This window comes from Tursiops truncatus, chromosome 1 (assembly GCF_011762595.2).
Source record: "Tursiops truncatus isolate mTurTru1 chromosome 1, mTurTru1.mat.Y, whole genome shotgun sequence".
NCBI lineage: Eukaryota > Metazoa > Chordata > Mammalia > Artiodactyla > Delphinidae > Tursiops > Tursiops truncatus.
The window spans coordinates 33,362,865-33,375,603 of record NC_047034.1 but is presented as its reverse complement, the minus strand read 5'-3'; the positions used below and the strand labels follow the sequence as shown (position 1 = coordinate 33,375,603).

At 55.5% G+C, this 12,739-nt stretch overlaps 1 protein-coding gene across 5 annotated transcripts in view; it reads left to right on the top strand.

Moving 5' to 3' along the window:
• Positions 1-9,835, top strand: part of LRRN2 (leucine rich repeat neuronal 2) — a 63,171-nt gene extending 53,336 nt beyond the window's left edge. For 3 of the 5 annotated variants that reach the window (XM_004326269.4, XM_033852383.2, XM_033852386.2), the window contains one exon: positions 6,858-9,835. In XM_004326269.4, coding sequence (XP_004326317.2) covers positions 7,095-9,233 — 2,139 coding nt within the window. In that variant the 5' untranslated portion in view covers positions 6,858-7,094 and the 3' untranslated portion in view covers positions 9,234-9,835. Of the gene's footprint in view, positions 1-2,685; positions 3,827-3,878; positions 4,216-6,857 lie in introns of those variants that run through there. The other 2 variants (XM_033852388.2, XM_073802122.1) reach the window with 2 other exon arrangements.
• The last annotated feature ends 2,904 nt before the right edge of the window (positions 9,836-12,739 follow it).

Below are 12,739 nucleotides of genomic sequence, written 5' to 3'. Positions count from 1 at the left end.
CCTCTCATTTTCCTCCCTTCTCTCCTCCGGTCTCCCCAGTATCCTCCACTCTTGGAATTCAGCTTCTGGCACCAGAATCATGGAACTAGAAAGGGCTGAGTTCTAGTGAAAGGGTGAGACACAGCTGGGTTCACACTCAGGCTCTTGCACATTCTAGCTGTGGGACCTGGGTCTGATCCCTTGTCTGCACTGAGCGTGAGGCTTCTCTTCTAAAAAGTACCTACTTACAGGGTTGTTGGGAGGATAGGATGAGGTATCTCTAAAGTGGCCAGCAAATAGAAATCCTGCACACAGAAGGCACTCGGGGGCGTCGTATCCTTCCTCTGACACTTTGATTTATGTCATCCTTCCAGTGGCCTCAACTAGAGTTGAAGGGACTCACCTCACTCAGAGAGGCTCTGCAGACTCATCATTTTCAAGCTTTTATAGCTGCGACTCAAGGGCAAAAATGCATGATTTTGCATCACATCCATCTGTACACAGGTGTGTGTGTGTGTGTATGTGTGTGTAAAACAGAGGGGAAAAATTTCTCAAAACAACTCTTAGTCTAGCTACATACAATGCACTCTATTTTCTATTTCATTTTTTTAACGTACATTTTTATCCACTTTAAACTGTTTTCATGACCCACTAATGGGTTGCGATTCATAATTCATGGCTGTAGAACACCTCCCACCCTTACCAGGAAATTCTGCACTGCACTAGGCTCTGAGAAGACAAAAATAAATAACAAACCATCCTTTCCTCCAGGAGCTGACAGCCTGGTTGAGAACACAGGCTCTCAGAATGACGATAAGGAAGGTGCTGTTACCGTGGAGGTCTGTTCAGAGTCTCCGGGACTGCGGTGGGTGTAACCACCCTTCTAGGAGGGCCTCTGGGAACCTGTCACAGAGGAGGTGGCATTTGGGATGGGTTTTTACGGCTGAAGAGGAGTTTGATAGTTGAAGTTAGGGAGAGGTTTTGCTGGTTGAGTGAGAGGCCCGCGGAGGAGAAGGAAATAGCAAGTCTAGTCTAGGAGGAGCATGAGGTGCCTGGGAATGAGAGGGTCACTCAAAGGTGAGGAGGCTGCTGTGAGAGTCAAGACAAGAAATGAAAAGGGAACGTTAGCATGAGCACTGTGGTGGGTGTGTGTGAGGTGGGAGGGACGTGTCACCATGGTGGAGATTTCCAGTCTTGGAGACTGGTGGATGGCAGTGCCTCCTGAGCAGGTTTGGTGGGAGATGTTGGGCTTGGGACAAGTTGAGTGCAAGGAAGCCTCTGAAATGGGCGAGTGGAGAGGTCTGGGGCAGTTACAAGTGAGTCTGGGTCTCTCCTTCCTGGTCACTCCCCAATTTGTCCTCTGCCTGGTGCCCCAGATTCTGTAATCAAAATACCTAGGGGTCTGGCAACAAAAAGGGCCCAGCAATGCTGCCCCAGGAGGTGGCCAAGACCCAGCAGGGCTTTGGGGAAGGGCTGCCAGGAGGTTATCCTGCCATCTTCTTGTCTCAAGGCAGCATGACACTCACAGGCCCAAGTCATAGGATTCCAACCGGAGAGGGGACCCTAGGGCATAGAGCAATTTCTAGATACGGGAGTTGTAAAACAAGAAAGAGGAATCAGTCTCCCTTCCTGGAGATCGCTGATTAAGTGTGAGACCCTGAGAAGCTATAGCCACTATGAAGCAGGAGGATGAATTAAGTGAATTTCAGGTCTGAGGTTCTGGCGTTCCCTAAAGCCAGAGTCAGCTGTTTCCAAAGACCCTGGTTCCAAGTTGCGGTGGAGAAGGAAGGGGAATTCTGGGCTTAAAAGATGAAACTGATGGATGATGATAGAAGTCAGGACAATGGTTAACTCCAGGTGGGGGCTGGACATTGACTGGGAAGGGCCGCACAGGAACCTCGGGAGGGCTGGAAATGCTTATATCTTGCTGTGGGTGGTGGTTGTACTGTATCTACTAAGGTAGAAGTTCATCAAGCTGTGCACTTGGGATTCGCGCCATTTATGTACTCTCCTGGACGTACGTTACACCATAATAGAAAGAAGAAGTTTAGGACGAAAGGTGAGAGACGAGAAGTAGGGGCTAAGGTGGGAGGAGAGGCAATGGTGAAGGGGGCAACGAAGGCAACTAAGAGGCACGTCATAGGCCTTGCATCCTGGCTCCTCACAGCAGTTCTGTGAGAGGGTCTCATCCTCACTTCCCAGCTCGGGTCATCTAACTTTGTCCAAGGTCACCCACAGTGAGCGGCAGAGCCAGACTCAAACTCTGATCACAGAGCCCAGGCTCCTTCCGCTCCACCACTCCTGCTTTGCATAAGTTATTTATGGAATTCAGACTCTGGAAGACTAGATAAATGCCGAGGTCTCCTCCAGCTCTGAGGTCCTGGCTGTCTGTGATTAAATGAGAGGTGGGAGTGAGGGGCCATGCTCACCTCTCGGGAGGAGCGGAGGCCAGGTGTACAGATGGAGGGATGGCCTCCCCCACCTCTGCATCCCCCAACCCAGCGCTTATCTGCTGGTGAGGAGGCCGGAGTTTATCAGTGCTACACTCAATTATGCTGCCCTTCTGTCTCCGCAGCTCAGGGAGACCTGGCACTGAAGCGGCAGCGAAGGCCAGGCAATTGATCACTGCCACTGGCTGTCCCTCCCTCCGGAGGACTCCCAGCTCAGGGGGGGGCTGGGCAGAGGCTGTGGGGAGGGGAGAGGAGTTGGGGGAGGAGAGGCTTGGCATCCAGCAGCCCCCTGGAGGAGCAACGCTGTCAGTGCTGGCAGGAGCCCGGGACTGTACTGGGGGCAGGGCCAGAGATGGAGGAAAGGGAGAAGAGCAGCTCTGGCTGCTGACGTCAGCTTCTCCAAAATTCTTCATTTAGGGCTTTGCCAAGGGTTGGAGTTTAATGGGGAGTGTACGGGATCAATCCCATACTTTCTGCTAAATCCAGAGCCGCTGCCGGGAGGAGGTGGGTCCGTTGGGGCTTGCAGAGCCAGCCCTTCCAAGAGAAACTTTGCTCCTGGAGCGGGCAACCCTGCTTCCCCTGTCACTGACGGTCATGTCTCCAGCTGTCCCTGAACAAAGAGGAGCACCCAGCCCCCAATCCGAAGGCAGGCTGAGGTCTCTGTGCAGCCTGCTGGCTCTGTCTGTCCCTGTGCTTCCAGGCCCAGCCACACACTCAGAGGAACAGGGTCTTCCCCATGTGTCCCCCAAGGAAGTCACTCTAGCCAGAAATGAAGGAATGGTGTCTGAGGGGCCCCCTCAGGGAGCGTTGGGGAGGAGCAGGGGACCCATTCGTCTCTGAAAGGACTGGCACCTGAAGCAGGCATTCTGGGCCACCAGCCCTGCACTCTGCTCCTGTTAAGGCGGGCGTTGAGCTGCCAGGCAGTGAACCTTGGCTGGGCTGGTGGGGCAGGTTACAGAGTCAAAGACCTGGGTTTGAATTCTGACCCCACCACGTCAGAAGCTGTGCAAGCTCTGATGTGTCAATTAACCTCTCCTTGCTTCAGTTGCTTCCCCTGTAAAATGAGACTAAACAATCCCTCTCTGTCTGCACACAGGGTTGATGGGAGAGTTACACACTTCACAATTTGTATCCACTCACCAGTACCCTCTGCATGCTCAATCCTACACTTGGCTCACCGGGAACACAAAAAGCATGCAAGACATAGCCCCTATGGCAAAGAGCTTGAAATCCAGTTGGGGAAAACGCACGCGTGATAGTCTGAACTCCTGCTCACCCCGGGAGATTATAGATAAAAGACAATTAGCTTTCTCTGCAGCTCCGGCTCCCAGCAGAAATTGCTAATCAAGCCTGCATGAGTGGGCCATGTGCAAGACAGCCTTAAGTGGTGATGGCAGGTGAGTGGGCAGCTCTGAGTTCTATCTTGGAAGGGGCTGTGTGCTCAGCAGTGACGGGGAGGACTTGTCTGGGCCTTTGCCAAGCCTTGGGACCAGAGGTGTGTACGAACATGAGTCATCCAGCCGCTGCCCATCTCTGGGCCGCTGGTCGCCGAGCCCCAGCCCGAGGCTCCTGGCTGAGCGGCTGGAGCTCTGGCTCACCACCCGCCCCCCAGCCCAGCCACAGGGGCGAGGAGGAGGGTGAGCCTGGAGTGGAGGGAAAGGCGAATCTCTGGACGTTTTTAATGAACTTTTAAATGGCTTCTCTATCCCATCCATACAGTTGAGCATCGGTAGGACAAAGGCGCCAGGACAGAGATGTTGGAGGAGGAACCTGGGGCTCGGGCAAGGTCTGAAGGCCCTCTCCACCCACTGCAGCCTCCTCTCCCCTTAACGAACTGTCTTGGGCTCTCCTAATCATTTTACATTTTTGGTCCTGCCAGAGTGGCACTCTTAAAGGCGTGACGTTTTATCTAGTCCCGCTCACAGCTCCCCATCCCACCTGGGGGCGACCCTGGGCCCACAGTGGGCAAGCTTAATAGGGGCTTGTTGAGTCCTGGGATCCAACTTCTATCCCCCACTAAGAAGTCCTATAGCTGGGGAGCTTCCCAACCCTGGGAGATGAAAGAGAACTAAGCCTTGCTGGGCTCTCTGTGTGCACCACACCCAGTCCCTTTAATCCTAATGACAAGTTCATTTTACACATAAGGAACAGATGCTCAGACCAGTGAACCTTTCCCAGGGTGCTCTGGTAGGAAGTGGTAAGTAACAGTGAGATCTCTTCGCTGGTGGGTTCTACTTTCTTGGGTGAGGCCTGGGCAGGAGGCAGGAGCCTCTGGTGTGTACGTGTGGCAGGACCACAGCCCTAGTTCCGTGACAGGGTCATCCCAGGACTCAGCCTGTCCCTGCTGCCTCTCCACTCACATAGCGCACGGCAGAATCCCCCCCACTCTTCCTGACCACCGCTCACCGGCCCGGGTGGCTGAGTACTCCAGGCTCCCCTCTGCACGTGGATGCGGGTGTGCACGTGTGTTTGCCCTGAGTTTTATGTGTCAGTGTACACAACACCCCCACTCAAAACCTCTGTGCATTTTAAGTCATGTTGTTTTTCCCACCTTCAGAAATAGCTGCAGAGGAAGGTGGGAAGTAGTCGAATGTAAAGAGGCGTGCCGCTCCCTTGCTCGAGGGAGGCCTCCAACTGCTCCCCTCCCCGGCCCCAGCATCCTGCAAGTGGGATGAGGTGGGCAAAGAGCCCCGCTGGCCAGCTGAGAGGCACTTGCCTGGAGGGTGGTGGAAGACAGCTCCCAGCTTCCTGCAGCTCCCTGATAAGGAGTCATCTCCTCAGGGGACAAGAATGGGCACCCAGCCTGCTGCTTCGGCAGCCAGTACAGCTCAGGGTATCCAGGGTGGGTTCGGGCCAGATCTGGGGGCAGAGAAGTACAGTGTAAATGGCACAACCTCTGAATTCGTGTCTCCCGACATTTACCAGCTGTATGGCTTGAGCCGAATTCTTTAACCTCTTCCAAACCTCAGTTTCTTCATCTGCAAACTGGAGGTATTAATGCTTATCTTGTAGACTCTTTATGAGGGTTAAATGAAATAAGACACAGTCTTTGAAAGGTCCTGGCAAATAGCAGGCATTCAATAACTGTGCACTCCACTGATGTCTGCAGCTGGAAAACTACCCAGTCAGACCTCCACTCAGGAGTCAGACCAGGCCCAGGGGCCCCCTTTGGTTCGCCCTTCTCGGTTCTAGGCCAAGGCTGGACTTTCGTCTAGGGCGAAGCATCTTGGCCATGGGTTCTTCTAGAGAACCAGGATCGACTGTCCATACCCAGGAGGAAGGAAGAGCAGGGGCTTGGATTCTAGACTGGAGTGGGGGTAGGGACCCAACCTCCTGGAGGAAGGGGCCCTGGGACCACAGAGATTGATTTATACGATCAACCCTCACTGGGCACCTGTCCTGGGCTACAAGCGTGATGATAGGCGAGACAGGTCCCCAGTTGGGGAGACATTTCCACATGATGTGATCAGGGCTGTGACAGAAGAAAGCATGGGGTACTGTGAGAGCACAAGGCAGGCCCCTTAGCCATCCAGGGGTGGGGAGGGTTAGAAGCAGCTTTCTGTAGGAAGCGACTGACCTTAGGTTGAGTCTTGAAGAACAACTGAGAGTTGTCTGGGAGACAGGAGCGGGGGGTGTTGGGTAAATATGACCTGAAAGGTTGGTCACAGTGAGTCAGTAGGATGGCAAAAGCCAGGAGAATTGGCTGAGGCCAGATCACATATGGTCAGGACTGAGGTGCTCAGACCCAGGCTTCTTAAACCCACCAGCTCCTGGCAGTTTGGCTAGGCTACAGGGGAAGGGAAAGCCCCTGCCTCCAGGTAGGGAAGTTGGCAAAAGCCAAAGCTGTCCCCTATCCCAGGAGAGCCTAAGCAGACCCCAGGTGACCACCCCACTTCCCCAGCCTGTCTGGGTGTGGGGTCAGGGTCCACTGCCTTTCAACTTGCCAAGTCCTGGGAGCGCACCCTGGAATCTAGAAGCCGCATTTGTTTCTACCACCCTCTACCCACACTGCTCCGAGGGATGTCTGAAAACTGTCGCTTTATTTCCCATTCACTCAGTGAGGAGAGATGTGAGGAAGGTTGGAGAATCTACTCCACATCTCTCTGGGCTCAGAAGGACTCTGAAGATGACAATTTCAGCCATCCCCTCTCCTCCACACACACACACACCTTCTGCGAGTTATACTGGAAGCTTCCAAGGCTCAATCTCTTGCCCCTTCCTTGAAGACTCCCAGTCACTCCCCCTGCAGATCAAAGAAAAGGACAACAAAGCCTAAGGACTGGAGGACAGAATCCAGGAGCCCTGGCTCTGATCTTGTCCACCCCTCTCAGCTCCTTTGACCTCTTGAGTCAAACAGGGGAGACACAGGAGGAGGGAGTAGATTCTGCTTCTCTGCAACCTCCTTAACTCTGCATCCTCTTCTTCCAGGGCTGCCCCGATGGGTCATGGCAATGAGTGAGCAGACCGAGCGCCAGTGGACAAGGATGGAGAGCCGCACCCAAGAGGGCAGGAAGTGATGCCCACCCATCCCCGCATAGAATGACTGCCCAGGGAGAGTGGTTCCCCGGGCCCTGGCAGGGCTGCTGACCCTCAGCCTGCAAAGCGCTAAGAGCACAGGGACTCCAGACTCTTCTTGTGGATGGTCCCCTGCCCTGCAGCTCCACCATGAGGCTGCTTGTGGCCCCCCTCTTGCTAGCTTGGGTGGCTGGTGCCATTGCCACTGTGCCCGTGGTACCTTGGCACGTGCCCTGCCCCCCTCGGTGTGCCTGCCAGATCCGGCCCTGGTATACACCCCTATCGTCCTACCGCGAGGCCACCACCGTGGACTGCAATGACCTATTCCTGACAGCTGTGCCCCCGGCGCTGCCCGCAGGCACGCAGACCCTGCTGCTACAGAGCAACGGCATCGTCCGCGTGGACCAGAGTGAGCTCGGCTACCTGGCCAATCTCACAGAGCTGGACCTGTCCCAGAACAGGTTTTCAGACACCCGAGACTGTGATTTCCGTGCCCTGCCCCAGCTGCTGAGCCTGCACCTGGAGGAGAACCAGCTGACCCGGCTGGAGGACCACAGCTTTGCAGGGCTGGCCAGCCTTCAGGAACTCTATCTCAACCACAACCAGCTCTACCGCATCGCCCCAAGGGCCTTCGCCGGCCTCAGCAACCTGCTGCGGCTACACCTCAACTCCAACCTGCTGAGGGCCGTGGACGGCCGCTGGTTCGAGATGCTGCCCAGCCTGGAGATCCTCATGATCGGCGGCAACAAAGTGGACGCTATCTTGGACATGAACTTCCGGCCCCTGGCCAACCTGCGCAGCCTGGTGCTCGCAGGCATGAACCTGCGGGAGATCTCTGACTACGCCCTGGAGGGGCTTCAAAGCCTGGAGAGCCTCTCCTTCTATGACAACCTGCTGGCCCGGGTACCGCGGCGGGCGCTGGAGCAGGTGCCTGGGCTCAAGTTCCTAGACCTGAACAAGAACCCGCTCCAGCGGGTGGGGCCCGGGGACTTTGCCAACATGTTGCACCTCAAGGAGCTGGGGCTGAACAACATGGAGGAGCTGGTTTCCATTGACAAGTTTGCCCTGGTCAACCTCCCTGAGCTGACCAAGCTGGACATCACCAACAACCCCCGGCTGTCTTTCATCCACCCCCGCGCCTTCCATCACCTGCCCCAGATGGAGACCCTCATGCTCAACAACAATGCTCTCAGTGCCTTGCACCAGCAGACAGTGGAGTCCCTGCCCAACCTGCAGGAGGTGGGTCTCCATGGCAACCCCATCCGCTGTGACTGTGTCATCCGCTGGGCCAATGCCACGGGCACCCATGTCCGCTTCATCGAGCCTCAGTCCACCCTGTGTGCCGAGCCACCAGACCTCCAGCGCCGCCCAGTGCGGGAGGTGCCCTTCCGGGAGATGACGGACCACTGCCTGCCCCTCATCTCCCCCCGCAGCTTCCCCCCCAGCCTGCAGGTGGCCAGTGGAGAGAGCCTGGTGCTGCACTGCCGGGCGCTGGCTGAACCAGAACCCGAGATCTACTGGGTCACTCCAGCTGGGGTTCGACTGACGGCTGCCCGGGCAGGCAGGAAGTACCGGGTGTACCCTGAGGGGACCCTGGAGCTGCGGAGGGTGACAGCGGAAGAGGCAGGGCTGTACACCTGTGTGGCCCAGAACCTGGTAGGGGCTGACACTAAGACGGTTAGTGTGGTTGTTGGCCGGGCTCCCCTGCAGCCAGGCAGAGGCAAGGGATGGGGTCTGGAACTCCAGGTGCAGGAGACTCACCCCTATCACATCCTGCTATCTTGGGTCTCCCCACCCAACACAGTCTCCACCAACCTCACCTGGTCCAGTGCCTCTGCCCTCCAGGGCCACAGGGCCACTGCTGTGGCCCGCCTGCCACGGGGCACCCACAGCTACAACATCACCCGCCTCCTTCAGGCCACGGAGTACTGGGCCTGCCTGCAAGTGGCCTTTGCTGATGCCCACACCCAGTTGGCATGTGTATGGGCCAGGACTAAAGAGGCCACTCCTTGTCACAGAGCCTTAGGGGACCAACCTGGGCTCATAGCCATCCTGGTTCTCACCATCCTCCTGCTGGCAGCCGGGCTGGCAGCCCACCTTGGCACTGGCCAGCCCAGGCAGGGAGTGGGTGGGCGGCCTCTCCTTCCAGCCTGGGCTTTCTGGGGCTGGAGCACCCCCTCAGCCCGGGTGGTATCTGCACCCCTTGTCCTGCACTGGAATCCGGGGAGGAAGCTGCCCAGGTCCTCAGAAGGGGAGACACTGTCACCACCATTGTCACAAAATTCCTGAAGCTCAGCCTGTTCTCAGCAGCAGAGAAATAACTAGGACTACTTTTTACCAGAAGGGAAGCCATCTGGGCCAGGTACCCTGCCAGGAAAGTAACATGGGTCCACGTGCTTGAGCCCTGGCAGCTGGACCAAGACAGCCAGCTTTGTGGCCCTAGGGGGTGCTCCTGCGGCCTCCAGAAACGGCCCTTACCTTCTGAGGGCTCCTCCGCTGCCATTTGAGGAGCATCTCCAAGGAACAGGAAGGACCCTGGCTAAAGCTGCCCACCTCCCCAGTTGTCTGTGTGCCCAGAGGCTCCTGGGCCTGGATGTCCCCCGCCTGTGTCCTCAGGCCCTTGGCCCACAGGATGCGCCCCCTCCTCTTCTCTGTCTCTGTACAGTCTCAGTTGCTTGCTCTTTCCCCTTCTGGGCAAGAGCTGAAGGAGGCCTCTCCTCCCCACCTCGGGGGACTGCTCCCAAAGTGGGGCCCCAGTTGGATCAGGAGGACACGTGGGAGAGGGATGCCCAGGAACGCCTCTTCTCGGCACCCTTCTGGCCTGCGCTCTGAGGTTGACTTTCTATAGGCAATTTTGTACCTTTGCGGAGAAATGTGTCACCTCCCCCCAACCCAATTCATTCTTTTCTCCTGTTTTGTAAAAAATAAAAATAAATAAGAATAACAATAATAAGGGGAGGGGAAGGAAACAAAAGAAAAATAATCCTTTGAATACTGAGTATGACTAAAGAGCTCTCTGCTCTGAATCTCTTAAAAGCCTGAGGGTGACAGAAAGGGGCTGGAATGGGAGAGGAGGGAGGAGAGAGAGAGGAACGTGGTGGTGCGAGAGAGCACAGTTTTTCCCTTCAGGTTTGAATTCTGACCTGCCAGGCGCCTCTGGGCCTGCTCCCCAAAGGGCCTGGAGATCTGGAGAAGAGAGACAAAGAGCAGGAGAGGCTGGCACGAGAGGAAAGAAGAGACAAGGAGAGGGCGGGAGAGGAAAATGGAGGAAAACCTGGAGATGGAGAGAGTGGAAATTTCCATCACCAAATGTTGTCACCCCTTCTCTTTCTGTGATAAGCAATTAACATGCCAGTGCATGGGAAGCACTTCCCATCCTATTTCTAATTAAACCCAAGAGGCAGAGTCATGCAGAGAATTGCAGATCATCAAGACAGCAAGAACTTGGGCTCACTGGGGCAGGAGGGGGTTGTGGGGTGACGGAGGATTTGGGGAGGGGAAGGCTGTGGGACAAGAAAATTGCTGCATTTATCTTTCTGGTCCATTTCAGTATAAGCTGCAGTGAGCCTGGTTTGCTTTTGCAGTATTTTTTTTTTTCATGGATTGACTTCTTAGGACCAAATGTGAAGAGAAACATCTTTGGAAAAGCAGAAGAGCCAAGGGGAGGGGCTGCTGCGGCAGCCGAAGGGCGGTTCCAGAGCAGAAGGCCGCTGGACCACAGCTCTCGTTTCTGAGATGGGTCTCTTGAGACCGAAAAGAAGCACCACGTGAACCTGACGTCTTCTGCGCTACAGACACGTTTAGCAGACTCATAGGAAGCGGGGTCTAAGTCACGCTAAGGTTGCAAATGTAGACACAGATGGAAGCCAGACCAATAGAGCATCAGGCCCCATGGAACCTAGAAAGAGAACACTCACCCCAAGCCAGACGATGATGCTTCTCTCTCGGTAAGCACAAAGAGAGCAGGGTTCTCTGAAGACCTTCAGCAAACAGCCACTTTAGAAGCCTTTTCCTCTTGGGCAGAAGGGTTCTCACACATCAGCCTGCATCAGAATCACCTGAGGGCTGGCTGAACACAGACGGCTGGTCCTACCCCCAGAGTTTCTGATCTAGATTTGGGTGGGATCTGAGAATTGCATTTCTAACAAGTTTGCTGCTGGTCTGGGGACCACACTTGGAGAGCCATGGAGCTCCAGCCTGCGGTGGCTAGAATGTTTCACTTCCTCTGTTCAGGGTCGCAGCTTTTCTCTACACAGCAGTACAGGTTATGGTCCCGTGAGAGAGTTGGGGCGGGGGTGGAAGATGGCCCCTCAGCTCCTGCCCGCTCTACTGCTGGGCTGCTCGACCCCATTTCAAAATGACAGCCCACTGCCCTGAGTCACCAGGCTCCAGCCACATGTGCTCTTTCCCATGGGCAACTTACGTGTTCTTTCGGGGAGGGAGCTGGGAAAGCTTTGGGACCATCATAGCCAAGTTCCGGGCAGCCACGCCAACTAACTGGGGCTGGCCTGTGGGATCCAGCCTACTTGCCATTGGTGAGGGTTCATCCTCTGTGATCCAGAGGCTCTGTGGGGAAGAGGCAGGCCAGGGCCTGTGCTGATCATGGAAAACTGAAGTTAGAAGTCAGCGCCTCTCCTGTCTAGGGTGAAGGACAGGTGCTTCCTTTCTTGATGGGCCCACATGGCAAGGAGAATCCTGGTGCTGGTCCCTGAAGCACCCACAGCCCTGTAAAGCCTGTGAGCCCTGCAACCCTCTTCCATCAGCTCCTCCCCTGCCACCCCAGAACTCCTCTAAGACCTCAGGGTTCGGTCACAGCAACCAAAAAGTGACCCCAGCACACATTAGATTCTGCAAGCACGAAATACTTGTAAAGGTACCTGCGGTCGGAGGATGGAAAGGCTGGAAGTTGAAAGACATCTTTGCTACCCTCCTTTCCCGAAGACTCCTCGGTTATAGGCAGGAAGCCCTGGGGGAACCATGGAAGCTGTGAGCCCTGAGGAAGAGGGGTGCAGCTCTGGCTCCCAGTTTCCATGTCCTCAGGGGCTCCCGGCACTGAGCCCTTGAAAATGAATCCCTTCCTGGGTGGGGGGAAGGCAGTTATGGTGATTTAGCCTTTCTCTCAGCTGGATTCCCTGGTCCTGAGCATGTGGCTGCCCCAGAGCGTGAGGTGAGCCGGGGAAAGGACGTGAGTGAGTGGCCTCTCTTCTCCTGGAAAGAGAGCTGAGCTGCAGTTAGCTTTCAAACTAGTCTGAGTGCGTGGGCAACTAAACATGCTGGGTTTAAAACAAACAAAACGGCTATTTAGCCTGGTCTCTTCTGGACATTTAAGGTAGTTTTTTTTTTTTTTTTTTTTTTTTTTTGCGGTGCGTGGGCCTCTCACTGTTGTGGCCTCTCCCGTTGCGGAGCACAGGCTCCGGACGCGCAGGCTCAGCGGCCATGGCTCACGGGCCTAGCTGCTCCGCGGCATGTGGGATCTTCCTGGACCAGGGCACGAACCCGCGTCCCCTGCATCGGCAGGCAGACTCTCAACCACTGCGCCAAAGGTAGCTTTTTTTAAACCCTAAATAGAAAGCAATATTTATCACTGTTTGAATTTTAAGTTGTTACAGAGAGCCTGTCACTTCCATCTATTGAGATGATTTCAAAACCCAGCTCAATTGTTGACTGTTTATGTCCCTGGCGGGAGCACGCCACTGCAGGATCCTATCCTGCCTTTCTGTCCTCAGCCGCGGCCCAGACAGATGGTGGAGCAGACTCGGGCCAGGACACAGTTCTGTGGCTCACTACCACAGCAG